This window comes from Chamaea fasciata, unplaced genomic scaffold, assembly GCF_029207755.1.
Source record: "Chamaea fasciata isolate MVZ Bird 193981 ecotype frontalis unplaced genomic scaffold, bChaFas1.0.hap1 SCAF_16, whole genome shotgun sequence".
NCBI classification, from domain to species: Eukaryota; Metazoa; Chordata; class Aves; order Passeriformes; family Sylviidae; genus Chamaea; species Chamaea fasciata.
In genome coordinates this window covers 4,009,241-4,028,031 of record NW_027094101.1, presented here as the reverse complement: position 1 = coordinate 4,028,031, position 18,791 = coordinate 4,009,241, and the positions used below count along the sequence as shown (strand labels likewise).

At 40.6% G+C, this 18,791-nt stretch overlaps 1 protein-coding gene and 1 long non-coding RNA gene across 3 annotated transcripts in view; one reads left to right on the top strand and one right to left on the bottom strand.

Moving 5' to 3' along the window:
• The window catches only part of CYTH3 (cytohesin 3), a 48,853-nt gene extending 41,282 nt beyond the window's left edge, over positions 1–7,571 (bottom strand). Inside the window, exon 1 of the mRNA XM_066197740.1 lies at positions 7,267–7,571. Coding sequence (XP_066053837.1) covers positions 7,267–7,297 — 31 coding nt within the window. The 5' untranslated portion in view covers positions 7,298–7,571. The remainder of the gene's footprint in view (positions 1–7,266) is intronic.
• Positions 7,572–7,990: 419 nt separating this feature from the next.
• On the top strand, positions 7,991–17,800 carry LOC136297837 (uncharacterized). 2 transcript variants are annotated; one of them, XR_010723235.1, is made up of 4 exons: positions 7,991–8,050; positions 8,280–8,381; positions 11,011–11,141; positions 17,070–17,800. It is a non-coding gene; the product is annotated as an uncharacterized lncRNA (long non-coding RNA). The 2 variants fall into 2 exon arrangements; XR_010723234.1 differs by having other exon boundaries at positions 8,002–8,381.
• Positions 17,801–18,791: the final 991 nt, after the last annotated feature.

Here is an 18,791-nt window from a genome sequence, read left to right as displayed (position 1 = left end):
TTGGGCATGGAAGCAAAAGCTAGATCTGAATTCAGATTCAACTTTCACAAATGGACTGTTGTTGAAGAATTTTCTTATGGAATTCAGAAGAATTGTTAGTATAACCAATAAAATCTATCCTTACTGGGACAATTTCCATTATGCTGGTAAATAACAGAATCAGCGTCAATTCTTCCATATACTTGGCATAAGATACATATTTCTTTTTATAATAAACACCTGAAAATGAGGATAATCACTAAAACCACACTAAGAAGGCCAAGCTGTTGAAAAATTAAATCAAAACATCTTCAAATCCTAGATGAGATTATGATTTAGATTTCCCAAGGTTCCAGCATGCAACATTTCCTGTTAACTCCGTGAGATCCTACTGAATTTGTCAAACACATTTTTTTCCCTAGGAAATACTAGGTATTACTCGTGTTTGCCTTTCAACATGTCAACTTTGATTGGAAAACCTACCCACTTATATCATACCTATTTAAAAGCAGACATCAGAAATTCAATGAAGTTGTGGAAGCAGTTTCGTATCACTTTAGTTTCCCTAAATAGAACTTCGTATTAGCAAATAATGTGCATAAAGAACCTCAAAAAGTAATGAAATAAATGTGACACAGATGTTCACAAAAAAAAAAAAGAAAGAAAGAACAAGAATGTTTTTACTTCATAGCAACCAAATAGGTCAAGCCATTTCCTTCTTCAGGCAAATCTCAGAGGACCACAAAACACATGGCTTTCCAGCAGATTTTGTATGTCTATCCCACTAAGAGGAAACACTGCTGTCCAAAAAAATTTGCAATACTAGGTTTTCCCATGAAATTCTTGAAATTTAAAGAAGGAAGTCATATGCAATTAAAAACCATTTGCTAGATGTTAAATTTATACAAATGACATGAATAAATAGACTCTTACCACCTTATTCATACAGCTTTCCTGTACAATATATTGCTCTAAAAGGATGCACAGGGAAGAAGTCAGAAACACCAAAAGCACATCTGTTCACACGACTTCTCTTTTGCTTTTATAAAACAAAGTAAAACACCACGTGTTCTCACTTCCCTGGGATCCCTGCCTCACAGTTCTATACATTGACAGGTTTTCCCAACAATCCAGCTGCTAAGGATTTATTTTTATCCTCTGTGAATGAAGCACACGGTCATTAGGCACAAGCTCCTCACTAAAATTAGCGCTATCCTTTCGTACATGCTTAAGTGCTTGTGAACTGCAGGGAGACAAAGTGAAGAAGAAATCATTAACTATCACATTACTTTTAAAAGAAGGAAAAAATCCATACAGATTCACCCAGTCGCCACAAAATACTAACTTGTGTGCTGGCTGGTCCCATGCAGAAATCTACAGAAAACGTGATCCCATAACCAGATTAAATCTATTTGTGCATTCAAACAGGAAAATTAACATTGCATAGGAGAACATAACTTATTTCATAAGTATGTCAATACTCTTGCATTGCCCTTCCACTGCCATTTTTATTACAACTTCTCTATAGACTATTTTTTAAGAAGCAATAAATTACAACATCTCACTATTTTCTTGTCAATAACCACTCGGGATGCCAGCGTGTGTCCAAAGACATCAAAGAGAGGAAGTGGGTGGAAACAACATTAAGAGCTCTGTTTTAGACTCATTAAGCTTAAGATGACAATTACGCAATCTTAAGATGTCAAACAAGCCAATATTTTAGCTGGGACAGATGGTACTGGATCCAGAGCATAGAGAGTATATGCTGTGAGTCATCCCTTAAAATACAATAGTTCCACTCTAATTTACAAATTTGGTTATCCAGAAACAAGATGTAGAGAAGAGAGCGCTAAAGCAAGCACAGGATCCTGCAAATCTTCACTAAAAAAGTCGGAAGTAGAAAGATCATCTTCCAAATGAAAAAGCAAGTAAGACAGGAGGAGGAGGAGAGAACAGCCAAAGAGGAAAAAAAAAAAAGGCAAGATTTCAAAAAGAAAAATATAGTAAACAGTACTAGAGGCAGCTGGCAGTACAAAGAGGAGGAAGAGAACGTACTGAGTACAAGGGGTCAGGACAAGTGTGGAAAGGACCTAGGATAAACCTCGAGGAGGTATTCTGAACTCAGAGTGACTGCAAACAGCGTGTTCAATGACTTCCAACAAGGGAAAGAGATGAGTGGTAGTTCAAATGTTGGCCTTGGAGTCAAAGATGGGGTGTATAAAGAACCAGACTAAACCAGTTTTGCATTGGCAGGGAAAATAATGGGGCTAAGGATTGCAGCAGGTAGGATGGAGCTACAGTCTAAGGGAAACATTTCAAAGCTTTTCAAACTTTTACTGGACTAGGAAAAGAGAGGCTTAGATGACAAAAAGATGGCAAGCAGAATCATAGAATGGTTTGGGTTGAAAGGGACCTCAAAGCTCTTTTCATTCCACACCCCAGCCATGGGCAGGGACACCTTCCACTATCCCAGGCTGCTCCAAGCCCCAGTGTCCAACCTGGCTTCGGACACTGCCAGGGATGGGACAGCCACAGCATCTCTGGGCAGTCTGTGCCAGGGCCTCACCTCACTCATAATGAAGAATCTCTTCCTACAATCTAATCTAAATCCACCCTCTTTCAGTTTAAAGCCTTTCCCCCTTGTCCTGTCACCACACACCCTTGTAAAAGGAAGAAAATGCAGGAAAGCCATTATTTTCAGTGTCCCTTTAAAAAGCATTCAAAATCCTAAAACGAAAGAAAGGGAAGCAAGAAATATGGGACTGAAAAATCTGATGTGAACTGCAGAATAGATCTTGAAAATCACGGTGCTGTCTCACCTTCTGCAGCCCTTCAATTGGTAAAAGCTCTTGGAACTGCAGTGATATTAAAAGATTGCAATATCCATCCGGTAACTGTGGCCTACAGGGAGCCCACTTTCATGTGGCTATTATGGTGATTCCCAGCTGTTGTTCTGCAAAATACACTCTGTTCCTGCCTGTAAATCCTACAGCTTTCTTTCCCAGCTGCAACAGTACAGACAGATGCTGCTACAGGCACACTGCTCCCCTAAATCCATGGTGTGCTTACATTGTTGAGCATGTCACCAAATACCATTACGTAACAATACATCAAGTTTGGCAACCAACTGCCTCTGGAAACTATCAGCAAAAATTTCATGCTTTCTTCCAAGTCACAGCTAAAAATATCAAACATTAGGCTAAGAAAAACTTAACAAGTTACTGCAATTAACAAGCACATTTTCTGATGCCACCAAAAATAACTAATGCGAACAACATTATTGATAATACTTTATTATTACATTTTTCACTGCAGTGACAACAGATTAAACAGCTTTGGGCTAAAAATTAACATCCTACTGAGCTGACAGGTAATCCAAAGAAATATGAGATTAGTTTAGCATGAAGAAATATCTATTTAGGGAAAAAAAGAGACTTGCAGCTCTGCTGGCTGGCAAAAGAACACAAAAAACTAAATAACATAAATATACTATCTCTGTATCTGCTTTTTTTCACTCCCTAGAACCAAGCTGAGTGCTCAGTCCAACACTCAGGTGCATTTCTATATCATTGGGATTCCCCCAAAATGCTGTTTAAAACTACAAGCTCTCCTCTGAAGGACTTTTGGGACAACTTTTATTTAAAACTACTGGTACAAGTTATCCACTTTGATGAGTAGGGAGTGAAACGTATTTAACGTTCTTCTGCGCTAAAACACATTTGTTTATAATAAAAGAAACTCATAAAATAAGAAAACATGCAGAATTAGTCTTAAATGCAAAGCAAATGTCTATAACCATGAGGAGGCCTCATGGCCTCTGTTATCTTTAAGGTTTACCTTTGAAAGATACTACAACGTAGAAAGATTAGGCTGCTCATGTCTAAAATACAAATATATATTTTTAATAAATTTAAGGTTTTTTTTCCTAAGAAAAATCTGGGTCATCTGTTACATTTAACAGCTTTTTAGGTAAAAATAGGAAACTGTTTTGCCCTGCAGAAGAACAGAAGTCATCCTGCTAAGTCTGGTTTGGCAGCAAACCCACTCTCCTGAGTCCTCTGTGCGACGATCTGGTCCCTTGGTGTGACTCCTAATGAAGGACTGTCTACATTCTGTCCTCACCACAGACCCAACGTGCTACCTGGCACCAAGTACAGCCAGCAGCTACCAGAGCTTGGCAAACCAACTGCTCGATCCCAGAAGAGCTTCACCATTCAGGAACAAAGCACAAGAGTTTGGGGAACAGCAAGGAAACCTCAATGCCATAATTAGTGCCATAATTTGATCTATTTGTCAGGTAGGAGCAGGACTTTAACCTTCTGGCTTGTCTGTTCAGAGCCCTTTGTAGAGACAGAGTAAAACAAACATACAGAATCTGCTAAGCACCCAGTCTTGCAGTCCTTTTCTAGAGGAACGGCATAGAATTGAACTGGGGGGACTGAAAAGCTGCTGGATGACTAGAGTCAAATTCAGAAAACAAACAGGAGCTCTTTCCTGCGCCTGCAGCACTGACTGTTTATACATTGTGACCTTTCACAGAGGATCACTCGCTCTCTGTGTGACCACACCACCAGCACCATTGAACGCCGGGGTCCCGGCCACTGGCACTGCCACCACCCAACTGTGAGCCTGTGAGAAAAGCCACTCGAATCACACAAGACATAGTTCTAAACCAAGTGGGGAGAGGGAGGAGGAGAAATTCCCTGGACTGAGCAAACCACAGAGATATTTTCATCACGACACAAAAGAAAGTTGAGCCAAACACCAACTGACTCGGATCATATCGCATCAATAATCCACGCACAGAGCCTCTGCTGAAATCAATGGGAGGCTTGTGTGGAAGTGGATTGTATAACATAAATGCACGGCCCTGTTTAGGGCTGCACATACAAAAGAAAAGGAGGTACTGAGAACAATCCCGTAATTAGCACTTCTCTTCTATCGACTGCTTCGAAGATAATAAATTCTAACTCTACACAGCTCTGTTTTCATTCACAGTCTTTATCAGAGGTGGTAAAACAACTGACCCCATTTGACAAATAAGAGAACTGAAGCACAGGATGCAAAACAAACTGAAGAGCAGCGCAGCAGGCAGAGCTGAACTGGGAACAGCAGCTTACCTTCTGAATCACACTTTAATGTCCTAGATATTTACATGCTTATCTAGTTCAAGTCTCTAATTAGGGTGACTCTGTGCAGCCCTTAAATAATTTTGCATACTTCCTAAAATACCTGTGCACAGTGATAAACTTAGCTGTAAGAGCTTCCCACTCAATAATGGCAATTCTATGAGGATTTACAATGTCCTGCAGAAGTTCAAAACACTGGCCTGCCCTGGTCAGGCTCCAAAGGGAGTCTCATTGCTCAGGTATCACAAGTCTCATTACTCAACAGCAATAAAGTGTTTTAAAACAGGCTGTCAAGTCCACGTGTTATCTATCATTAAAGGAAAAAAAAAAAAGGGGGGGGGGAACCCCAAACAAAATAACAACTTGCCAATTCATTAGCTAGAAATGACCTAACTAATCCTGGTCTTCCAAACTCCCTAAGAAAAAGCGAGACAGGGTCTCTATTCAAAAATAAAGTGCAACACTTACAAGAACTCAGAGTAAAACGTCATATACGCCAATCTCGAAACAAAATTCCACTCTTACTTGTCTGTGATTGTTTTACAATGAAGTCAAACATACACTATACTGTAGTCTGCCCCAAAAAAACCAACGTGTTTATTAAAGTGATATTAGCTGCACTTGCATGCTAGAGGTACAAATCTGGCTTCACATACAGAACCAGCATTTAGCTAAACACAGACTGTGTTGCCCCCAGCTCCTGAATATTCGCTCTCCCATGAAAATCCAACTTTGAAATGCTTAGCACCTTACGAAAGGTTAATTCAGCTATATGTCCACTTTATAGTTTACATTTTGCACGTGATTAAGCAGTATATTACACAGGGTTAGTGCAAGTAACAAGCATGTTCATTTCCCTTAACTAGAGGCAAGTCCATAATACTGTGAAAATAACGTATTTTGAGTTAAATAAGCTTTCTGCTCTTTACAATTATAGTGTTCAACTGCTTTGAATAATAACTTTTCAGGACTAGCTTGCTTTGTCTTCTGCTTTCCTTTTTCAGAGTTTTTTTTTTTTAAGAGTTAAGTCTATCACTGTCAAAACAAGCAGAAATGCCTGCTGAGAAATGGCCACATTTCCAACCCACTGCTTAAAGAACTATTTTTCTGATTCATCACAGCATTATTTTTGTCAAGTTGTCAAAACAAAAACCACACCCTCCTGATTTCCGAGTTCTGGGTAATTATATTTGGAATTAGCAAGTACCGCGCAACTATTAATCATACAATGCTTAGCCCTTACTTTACCTATTTAGAGATCAGCCAAAGCATTTGAAGGCCGCCTGTTTAGCATTTGGTTTAAGATAAACCCTCATCGCTCCATCCTGCACCACCACAGACACACTGAACACAGGGCAGGCCACGCAGTCGATCCCTCTGCCTCAGGGCAGGATCAGCCCCTGCTCAGCCACCATTATCGCTGATGATACACAAGAACTGGTTATTTCAGGCTGCAGCTTTACACACGCACTCACAAAACACATTATAAATTAAAGGAGGGAAGCGTGTGGCACGTCTGCAGCGCCTTAAACTGGGGCAGCGCGTAAGCCGGTCTCCGAAAGGTAAAAAAAAAAATACAAATAAGAGCCTCCCCAACACGAGAGTCCGGATTTGCTAAAAGTAGTATCTGGCAAGGTGAACGCCGCTGCCTTTGGAAACTGTTCACCTTGTTTAAACTGGCTGAACCACCCCGTGATTATCACGGAGCCTCCATTAAGATGACACACACAAACAGAACCCTCGCAGAGCTTAATTACTCTTTTCTCCGCTCCTACACCGCCAGACGCGTACTTTTCCATATGTTGCCCCTTCCCCTCCGGCAGCGCAGGAGCAGCTGCAGCAGCGAGCACGGGGCTGTCACGGCGGCGGGGCCGGGACCCGCCTGCCCTGCCCTGCCCTGCCGCCCCCGGGAGCGCCGGGACCCGCCGCGCCGCCGCCGGCCCCTGCCCGAGCGCGGGACACAGAGCCCGCATTGTGGCCCGGCCCCCGCCCGCCCGGGCACCGCTCGGGAGCGCCGATCCCGCGGCTCGGCCCGGGGGCGCCGGGCAGGACGGGGCAGCGCCGGCGGCAGGAGCCGCGGCCGCAGCAGCTCTCCGGGGCTCCTGCCGTCCTGCCGCCCGCAGCGCGGGCTGAGGGGCCGCGTTCCCCCCGCACTCACCGCCGCCACCTCCGCCACCCTCTTCGTCCATGTTGGGACCGCGGGCAGGGCGCTCCGCGGCAGCCGCGGCTCAGGGAGGCCCGGGGCTCGCTCCGCTCGCTCGGCGCCTCACGGCCACTCCTGCTCCTTCTCCTCTTCTTCCTTCTCCTTCCCTTCTTCTTCTTCCTTCTCCTCCTCCGCTGCTGCTGCTGCTGCTACTACTACCTCCGCTGCTCCTACTACTACCACCGCCGCCGCTCTCTGCCGCCCCGTCCCTCCCCGCCCAACCCAGCCTCAGCGCCGGCAGCCACCACCGCCTCGGCCCCGGCGCCCGCCCCTCTCATGTGACCCGCGGGGGGCGGAGGGGAGGCGGCCCCGCCCGACCCCTCGGCCGCCGCCCCCGCAGCGCAGGGTCGCGGCCAGCGCCGCGCTGCCCGTCCCCTCAGCGCCCCGATCGAGCCCTGCTGTGAGCGGAGCCCGCGTCCCTGCCGCCTGCCCTTTGCGGTGTTCCCTTCCCGGCGGGTCCCGCAGCGCCGAGGCCCCTCAGGCGACTCGCCCGGGCGCTGTCGGGGGTCGCCCGGGCGGTCGGCAGCGAGAGGAGCCTGGGCCGAGTCGCTTGGACTCGTGCCTGCTCGGGTCATGTTTTGGGGTCTGCAAGAGCCAGAAAATGTCTGCAGAGCCCCTGACTCTTCTGTGGAGGTCTAAAGTCTCCTTGAGGGGTTATAAAGGGAGGCGGGGGAGAGCGGGAGGAGACTGGAGGGTGAGGGCTGAGCTGGCCTGAGGCAGCGTAGTGAAGGGGGACGAGGTGAGTTGAAGTGTCTGGAAAAGAGCCCGAGACATCTGATGTTTCTGCGTGTTTTCTGCCGATTCTTGCTTGCTCCTTGTTCTTGGGTCCGGTGCTGGGTGCTCCGCTTGCCACAGGGGCCATGGAGAGCGTGGTGTAGAAATGGGACTGTGCCCCATGGGCGGTGCAGGGGTTTGTGTTGGTGAGCATTGTCTGTGGATAACAGAAAGGACTCTCCTCACTGCCCTAGGAGCCAGAGCATCTGTGGGATTTCTTTAGTCTTCAGTAAACATCTTCAGTGAGTTACCTACCATGGGGGTCGGGATATCAGCAGCCTCCAAAGTCTGGAAAGGTAAGCAGAAGTGTACTGGTGCACATCACTATTCCTTCCTTCCTTCCTTCCTTCCTTCCTTCCTTCCTTGGCACCGCCTCTTATTATTTTTTAAAAACCGTTCGTGTCAAAATTCTATTCAGAAAGGAAGCTGTGGGAGGAAAAGGGTCAGCCAACAGGAAAATATCGGGTTTTTCATTTTCCTTTTGTAGACTGGCATGGGACAGAACACTGTCTAGGAAGCTGTGTCAGGAGCACTCACCTCTTCACACTGCTGCTTATAGGTGGTTATTACAGCCCATTTTGCTGGGAGCTGAGGTTTGGCTCTGACAGCTGCTCTGGTGACAAAGTGTTTTACCTCATCTAAAAATCATAAACCTTTAAAATACTCCTCTTTGTCTTACATATTTTAAATTAAATATTGTTTAAAGTTTAGTAAGTGAGTTATAAAAAGAATATGATTACATAAAACAGAAGCATCACCTTGGTAAGAGATTTATTTTGAAATTATGTCTATAAAGTGCCATTACAGGATGGTTTAAAATAAGTCTTAAATGCAGATGAAGTGACAGTGGGCTCTGAATATTTTTGTACACTGAGCAAACTGTTCATTTACATTAGTGGGGAATCTGCTTCTTGAGAAAAAATCTAATTTTATAATCAATCACAGATTGTTTGCTTTCATTTAATTTGTGTTGTTTTACACCTTTATATAAAGTATATGCTTTTATGTTCTTGTTTCTGTTTTCCTTCCTTCCTTCCTTCCTTCCTTCCTTCCTTCCTTCCTTCCTTCCTTCCTTCCTTCCTTCCTTCCTTCCTTCCTTCCTTCCTTCCTTCCTTCCTTCCTTCCAAGGAGAATTCTAGTCCAAAATAAAGAGGCCTTATCACTATTCCTAATAGCAGGGGAGAGTGAAGTGTGGAGAACAGTCCTCCTCCCACCCATCCAGTGCAAAACTCCTGTTGACTTCATGGAAGCAATACTCGTTTTAAAACTCTCCAAATTAATAGCAAAGAGAAAAATTATTTTGTGATGGAAGGAAGATATGAGAAATGTCTGTCCTAGTTACAAGTGACCAGTTGCAATATTTTATGGAAACTTCTTGGTGAAATCTAATTCCAAACTCATGAAATATGGAAAATATTCTTTATTATACCTTTATTATTAACTTGAACAGGGAAATTATCAGTATTTTGCTGAATATATATTTTACTGTGTTGGAACTGAAATATATGTCATTTAATACCGTCTCAAGAGGAATCTGTTCTTTCCAGTCCTGCTTTAGTAGGATGACTTATTGATGATACATAGTACAAAAGAGTACTGAAATTATAGTGTTCTCTCTAAGGCCATGTGTCTTTGAAGGGATGGCAGGTATTCCTTAAAACATTTTCATTCATGCTGTGTGTATCATAGACTTTACTTTTGCATGGGCCTGATCCTACAAGTGTTCTAAGCACAAAACTGCTAATTCTGTGTACAAGGGGCTTTAGTGGACAAAGCTGTTCAATCTGTAGGTGAGAGGTGTCACAGAAACTTTTAAGATCTAACCTTTCACCCTGTTGCCTCATTTTCCTGTGCATAAAGTAAAGCTCATGTCTGGCTGTAAACCTAACTAGGTCAGGAGTAGATTTTTTGAAAATGTGTAAAATCAAGTAAAGAATTACAGTCACAGTTCTGCATCGTAGCTGTAGCAGTTCTACCACAGCAGAACTCCTCCCTGGTTTTTGGCAATTTAACAGTAACAACACTGCTATCATTAAATACAGGGTAGTTCCTTACCAACAAAGGTGCCAGAAGCAATGCAGGTTACAATCACAGCAAATTCCAAGACAAACTCCAATAAATAATTTCCCGCTCATGTGAACAATCTTGTCACATCTGCTTCGTTTTCTGGAATTTTGATCATTCTTCTGGTTTGAAGTACAAAATTTTAAGTTTTTCTTCGTATTACTAAGACTTTCAATCAACAGTTTTCTCAGGATTGCTTGATTTTTTTTTTCCTTCTTCCAGTGTCTTCTGTAGTCTTAGGTCTGTTTTTACAACCAGTATGTTTTGCCAGTTTTATATCCACAAATCCAACCTTCTGTGTTGGAAGAGCTTCATAGTCTGTCATTCATGTAAATAATAGTCTAATAGCAGGTCTGTTGAAATTATTTTTAGTGGAAAATTGGGCTTTCTCCAAAACCTGCTCTTGGCAGGGTTGATTCCTCAATGATAAATGTGGTTACTTGCTGAATTTTCAGGTAATATACTTGGTCTTTTTATTTTTTTGTCCCACTTCGGATAGTTCAGTAACTGTTCTGATTCAGTTTCCACTAAGAAGTAATTTATCATGTCGTTTTTCATTTTAAGGGTTGAGGAGCACATCTGTTATGGCATTTGTTCCTATATAGAGAGTCAGTGAAGACAACTGAAACCCTTACATCACATTTTTGTGGTCTATAAAGCTCATTAAATAGTAAGCCATTTCTATGGGTTTTAGTTTGAACCAGATTCCAAGAGCAGTGAATGAAAATAAAAATTTTACTATTATAGATTTCATAAAGTTTTTATTTCTAATCAAAAGCATGAGCTCTGAGGATGTTCATACATGGATAATAGGATTGCATTCAAGTATAAGAAATAAAATTCTGAATTTTCTCAATGCAGAAAGAAAAACTCGCTGTTGGGCCATCAGACTGGGTGTCAGTATCAGCCACAGGGAGATGGAATAATGCTCCTTACTGTTGGAAGGAAGACTCTTTGTAATCTTACTTAAGGAGGTAGTCACCTCCATGCAGGTATTCCCATTTCTTATGTAAGCAAGACATCACTAATTTGCAAGTCTGGCTTAGTGTGATTTCTGTTAGATTTGGTAAGATGGATAGTTACCCTGAAGGAAAGCAGTTAATCTTAGAGACGTGAACATCTGTACAGTCTTAATAATACATTCTTAGAGAATATAGATCTATACCAAAAATACAGATACATCTTAAATGATAGAGATGTTGTGCAGGATTTCATAATCTAGAACTGATTGGTTGATTTTACAACTTGCTCTCCCATTTTTAGAAAAATGGTGCAAGCATTGCATTTCCTAAAACAAGATCTTATTCATGAAATCACTGTCATTGATACCCAGCCATTGTGTTAAAGAATACTTTTGTTTCAAATCTAGACAATCAAACAGTTTTAATTTTTAAGAAGCATTGCTTAACAGTTTCCATGCAGGAAAGTCTTAGTCCCATCAGCATGTCTTTTTTTTTCCCCTATTTTTTTTTTTTTTAATTTATCAGTACTTGAATAATCTGGCATTCTTAAACCCCGCAGGCAAACGCTTTGACTTCCTCTGCGTGGCAGATGGGTTTTAGCCATGTATTGTTTCTCTAAAATGTTTATGTTGTCACACTTATCATATTTTTCTCAGCTGGAAAAACATTTTTGTAGAAAATCCTGTTTGCTGGTTGTCTCAAAGGTTTCAAAAGTGCTTGTACCTTTCATTCAGGCCAAAAACTTTTACATACAGGTATTTTCTATTGCTTTGGGGAACATCAGAGCTAAAGCTTAGCAAGTCAAACATCTTTTATGAATGGGGCTTTTTTGTATGGATAGAAAACTAGTTCCATTAAAATAGTCAAAACCCCCAAGAATAAATATACCTCTCTTCTAAGAATTTTGCAGGGGTTTCTCTCAGATTTACTTTGAAATCGTATCCTGAATTTCATTTGCAGCCTCTTTTAAATTCCTATTCTTGACACATTTGAGGGTTTGTGGTTTTTTAAGATTCTTGAATAAGCTTTATCTACTCCTAGCATCAAATATTACTGGTTTTGGAAGGCAGTGCTTGTTTCCATTGTGTAACACTGATAGGGCCACTTGTGAGTCATTGAGGAAAAAACACCAAAATGTCCCAGTAAGGAAAACAAAATGCATCAAAAACTGCAAAGGTCCACCACCTCTGTAATGCTTCTAATCTGAAATACATTTTGCATTAGAACTTGTTATACCTGTGTTAATTATGCACAGTAGTAGACACAAGCAGGATGCTTTCTAGCATGAAAGCTGGGCCTAAAATAACAGAAAAAGAGGACTTGGATTCAAAGGACATGGGCTGACAGATCATGAATGGAATTTTGCATGAAGCTTGAGAGAGTTTTTCTATCTCAGCAAAGTGAAAGAACTTGATGTAAATTAAATCTCAAAGGAGAGTGTACGCTGATTAAGGCCAGACTGTTCCCACCCTGAGAAGTAGCCACAGTCTGAATTCCCCTCTGCTGGCTAATTCCAGTTTGGATGGTTAGATGTATTCTCACAGACCACTCTCCAGTCACACCAAGGCCTGGGAATTTAAAATTCCTGATTCATCCTACAGTGGGAGCTGCAGCTGGGCTGCAAACCATGCGTGAGTCCTGCTCTGGCTGCATGCACATGGCAGCAGCTGATGGATGGGAGCCCCCACAGTTCCTTCTCCCTGCCTGAAGAAGCCTCCTCAGCCAAGTCCCAGTGCACCAGGAGTGACATCCCCTGGCACAGGTGGCAGCCAAGTGGCAGGCTCATGGCACACAGTGTTAGAAGGGTCACACCAGGTGCTCTTGTTGATTCACCAGTGAGTGAAATGCAGTGGCATATCCTCACATGAGCTGGCTCAAATCTTGCTGCTGGCTAGTCAGCAGAGCACAAATCTGGGTTTAATAAATATGGAACCATAAATTCAGACAGCAGCAGGGACTGGCAACTAATGATTTTGACTTATTGTGGCCTCTAAGCTGTTTGTGCAGCTGTTCATGAAGCCACGCTGTAAATCAAATCACACAATCCAGATTTTTAAAGTTCTGTCTAATCTAATAATTTTTATCCAGAATTCTTCCAATGATTAAATTCATGCTCTGGACCCACAAAGTTGCATTGGCACAATTGCAGCACTGGTAAACTGTGACACACAGATGGTGTGGAAAGAAGGAATGGAGGCTGCTGGATTGTGAGTTTGTCTGTGGGGGCAATATCACTGCATAATTATAACCTTATTCTGAACCACAGACTCTCCATCAATTCCACTTTCTGATCCCTCATGCTCAGCCCTTCTCAAGCTGAGCCCATACTCAGGCTTATATCCTTGTTATGTCTCATCTGTGCAATCCTAGATCATCTAATGGTAATACATTGATCAAGATTAAATATGAACATGTAATTGCATTTCTCTCAATGTTAGCAAGCTATGAGTTGTAGTATTGAGACCAAGCTTTATCCTGGCTTTTTACTGGCAGCAGGAGGACAGATGATACCAAATCTAACATAAAACCATCAGGAGGAAAACCACTCACCAGTCCTTGGTTTTGAGGGTTTTGGGTTTTAAATAACTTTGTACTGCCAGGTTGAATTTGTACAAAGAATTTCATGCCACATTGCCATCCAAAAATTGAATTTATTGCATCATGAAATTGCAGTTATATACTGCTGAGAGTAGGCTTTCAGCTTCTGTCATAGGCTATTTTTGAATATACCTGTTGAGTCTAGGCAGAAGGGGATGAGTCTTCATTAAAAGGTGATGTGTAATATTTTAAATTCTTATGGTCTCTAGCCAAGAAAGGTCCCTGTTTATTACAGCTGTTGCAGTTAAAATAAACACATGGGTCTTAGGCAGAAAAACATTACTTAAATCCTTACCCTCTCATGTTTATATGTACTGTTCTATACCTTTCATATTGTCACAGATGTAAGAATAATCCCATATACATCTATACCAAATAAAAAGGTTTTGGCATTTTCTTACCATAATTAAAGTGTACTTTCAATTTAAAAAGCAGATGCTCGCCTTAATTGTCTTTCCCCTGCTGTATTTCTCTTTATAGCCTTAAAGAAAGAAAAACTCACCAGGTACAAGAATATGTTAGGCAAGGGAGAGTTGAAGTTAAAACTTGGCAAGAGCTAAAACAAAGAATTTTTCCAAGGAAATGGAGGAGACAGGTCAAATTAATTCCTTATGTAACTCCATTTACCTCAGTACAGTTACAGGAAGGATGAATTTGGTACCTTATACCTCTGTGGTCAGAGAAAGATTTCTGTGATCTCAATCAGCACAGTAAAAAATAATAATTCTTAAGAAACCGAATTGTAATTTAAGTCTGGTAGAACTGCCCTTGTTATTTTTAGTCTATTAATATGATTGTAAAAGAACAATAGGTCTGCAGAGCAACAAAAAAAGGTCTTCATGAAAATATTAGTACATGATGATTTGTAGCTTACATCGTTGGTAACATTTTTTTGTGGGAAAGAGGAATTCAGGACAGACTGCTAAAATGGGCAGGGACAGCTTCTCTTTCTTGTGAGTTCCAGAAGCTTTTCTCCAGTTTTCTGCACTGCAACTTCAACTTTTTCCCTCCAATCTCATCCTTCTCTTCTGACCACCCCTAATTCATATTCTTCTTTCCCTCAAGATTGTTCAGGTTCTACTGTGTGTGCAGGGGTCTCTGTGGCTTCTCTTTACTGATGAGTTTTTTTAGATTTTTCTCCTCAGACAGAAATATGCAGCCCCTTGGGACAGATAAAGGAGAGATGTTTGGCCTCCACTGTAGTTTCTTTTCAGATTTTAAATTTCAATATGTTTAAATTTGAGATGCTTTAAAATAATGCAAATTCACTGTGAGAGCCCAGCCTTCATGTGCCAATCTGTAGTACTAAAGTGAAGCTCTACCCAGAGATTATTTCCATTTTAAAACCTCATTATGAAACATCATCCTTGCCTCTCCACCCCACTGCCAAATTCAGGAAATACTTTCAATATCAATGTTAAGATCTTTTAATACTGTAACATTAAAGCATTCATTTAGTGTATTAGTGCAATGAAATTTAAGTCAACAGTCTGTCTTTTTTATCCTTACCAACTTGCAACTATCAGTTTTAATACAGAGGAAAGTGTCTGTGTATACAAGCATATAAAAGATGTGAAAATACAAAGGCATTTATTGAAAACAGACAAAACCAGGAAGATGATAAAATAGCAGAAGGAAGTGGCCTCACATATAAAAACTTTTGCTTTGTATAGCAGAATTTATCACTAAAAGTTCCAGCTGGCAGATTGCCATGCTTTGGACTAAACAAGGAATGAAACATTTAAAAAAAATTGACTTAGTGTACAAAACACAATAGAAACAATAATGTTTACAAAGTAATGAAATTAAACATTTTTTGTTTCCTTTTAATGTGGATCTTTAAAAGTTTCGTTATATTTTCAAATAGCAGAAATCTCATTTGCACAGCTCTCCTCTTAAGGATGTCTGTATCCATCAGGTGTGCCATTCAGCAGGATATATGAAATTCCCAAATATCCAAAATAAAACAGTGATGCTGGAGCTATATTTTCAAACCAATTAATTTTATTTCAAAACAGTGGAACCATTAAAGCATCTTTTATAAAAAGTTACTCAGTTTACTGGAGTTTTAATGCACAAAGCTGCTGAAGTAAATGTGGACTGCTCAATGTTTTCACCCTGGATAAAGAATACATTTTTTTAATAGGCTGTGTTCTCCATTTCTTTTTATGTTTGTGGGGAAAAAGATTGAAAGCATTGGGGAATAACAGTACAGTTAAGCCTGAAAGACTTTCACATAGCAGTCTTTGAAATCTGCTGTTGATGGAGAACACTTCAAAAGCATCAGAATCCAGGATACTTGGTTCAGTTGTTGTGCCAGCTGAGAACAAATGAATTATTTTCTGCAAGGGTGTTCTTCCCCCTTGCCTGCTAAGGCCTGCATTCTGGTATTCCTGCTGGAAGTGGTATCCAGTAGAACATGGATAATGAGCACAGCTAAATTCTCATGACTAACAAAATCCTGCCCTTGCTCTCTACTCTAAAAGGCTTTGCCAGAGCTCGGCAGTTGAGAAAGACTCCAAACCTGAAAAACAAGATGGCAGATAACTACAATTAAAACAAACAGATAATTTTTTCAACATCTTAATCACATTTGCAAGATAAATACACTGCCAAGTACTTGTTATGTTCTTAAATATTGTCTCATTCACAATTAAAACCTTTTCATCTTGTTGACAAGAGTGGTTATCTCCTCCATACATTAAATCATTCCATGAAGTGTTTTTTTGTGTTTCTTACATTTGAACCTCCAGTGTCCTGATTGCTTCTGTGGAATTTCCACATTTACTCTCTACAAAGTACAGTTGCCTGGCGGTTCTTTTTCTAGCTGCTGCTTTTTCCTGAAATGGTTTGGACTTCCTGCATAATTTTTACAAAGCTTTCCCTTCTATAAATGTCATTTTAGTTTTGTTTTTGTAAAGCTGGGATATTCTGATATGAGTTAAAAGGAGGTAAATTCTTCAGCTAAAATAATGAAATTCTGCCTTGAACCTATTAGAAATGAGACAATATTTTTATTAGATTATGAAACTGCAGGTAATGACAGATAAATGCAGATAAATCAGTATTCTTAGAAATCTAAACTGCTAATCAATAAAAGATGTTACTCCAGAATGCTGACTATAGGCAACAGCAATGAATAAAGTAATATCTTTATCACAATGCGATTTTGGAAGGGCTGTATGAATTCCAGAATAACACAGCAGCAAAGAAAGGTGAGCTTTTACCATGCTTCTACCATTTCATAAACTGGAATTCCGAGGAGATTTCTCTTAGAAGACCATCCATATGCCATAACTTTAAACATTATGTATTTTATTATTATAATTGTCAGATGGTAAATTCTCTCTTTTTTTCAAGGTAATACACTTAAAGATGGCTGTTCTTTGAAGAGTACAGTATTTGGAATGTGTGCAGCGAATTTCAAGGCCCTTCAGGAACATGATATTTGTCTCAATTTGAGTGACTGGGAAGATTCACATTGACTCTGCTGTGCGTGGGGCTGCACTTTTAACCCAGGCTAAATTTAATGATATTCCCATAAATCACCATGTCCAGGCATTGTAGCTCAGCTCACACAGGCAGATCCTCAGCTCCAGAGCTCTGATTAAGTCAACAGGGCTAGACATCACTGCTGATCTTGTGTGATTGGATTACAGGATTGGAGCTGTGATTTGTCCTACTGAAACCACTCTTAAGGTACTTAAACAGATAAATCCTACTATCAGATTTCTTTTCTTATTGATTACACTTTCTGAAATGAAAAACAAACCAAAAAAACCCCTAACTTTGTTTTCTCCAGGTAGCATTATGATAAGGTGCATGTAGGACTGAAAGGACAACAGAAATACCTCTGGGGGAATAATAGTAAAAGTGTGATTTTCCTTTTCCACAAAAAGGTCGTATACTATTTGTGCTTTTTTATTTCCTCTGAGCCCATTTCCAGTCCTTCATTAACCCCACCCTCCCTGTGTGATCTGAACTACTTGACAGTTTCTGTTATAAAGGAAAATCATATCTAGGTTGCTTCCTGTCTCAAGTTTTAATTCGTACCTTCTCATCCCATGTTTCTGGCAAAATAACCTATCAAATTAAACCAAGAATATGTTCAAAACACTTTGTTTTAATTGCTTGGTCTTTCTGGTTTTTTTTCTCCATGGGTTTGTATCTTAGGTTGAGAAGAGTCATCTTGTGTATCACATTATCTTACCGTGGCTGGAATATCTGCTAGGAGGCAGAAGAGCCCTCCCAGGCCGATCACCTGCTGAATTTAACAAGCACATGTGAGTAACAAAGAGTGACCAGAAATATTTTCACTTATAAAAGCATTTTTTTATACCTACTACAGTTACAATAGCCATATACAAAATGAAATCAAACCTTTGGGCAGTGCTCTTTCAATAGGGGCCTTCAGAAAAACCACTTCCTATGTGATGAAAGAGTAACTGCTCAAAAATCCTTTCAGGAATACCTACAACTCCTTACGGATACCTAATGAAAATACATTAGAATTAACTGTAAATTGAGCAAGTAGCAAAAAAAAAAAACCTGATGAACTGACTGTAACAAAATATCCAGTGATGAAAAGCTCTGCAGACTTCTGCTTGCCAGCATTGGCAAGGAAGTAGTTTAGCTAAATAGAAGGAAAGCAGAAGATACAGCTATCAACTGCAAACGGATGATGATAAAGCAGAAAGAAAATGTGAGGAAGAGCTCTGAAAATGATGATTGACAGTGACAACACAGACCAGACAGCTTTTATTTTAAGCAACAGATTGTTGGGAACATACACCATATATCAAAGTGAAGGACTTGAAACCTGCTGTAGTCTGTACAGATGTTCTCACTCAGAAAGCAGCTAGAGGGAACAGAAGATAAAAGAAGGCAGTCCAACTTCAAAAAAGGTTTGAATTTTCATTCTGTTTTGACAAGTTTTTGTGCTAGTCTCTGATTTTCAGTGTGGTAGAAAATTCAGCATCTACAAACCTGACCTAAAGTGAGAAACCCCTGAAGAGGTATAAGCAAACCCTTAAGAAGGTGCTATACAACATCATGAAATATTTTTTGTTGTTTTAATCTTAA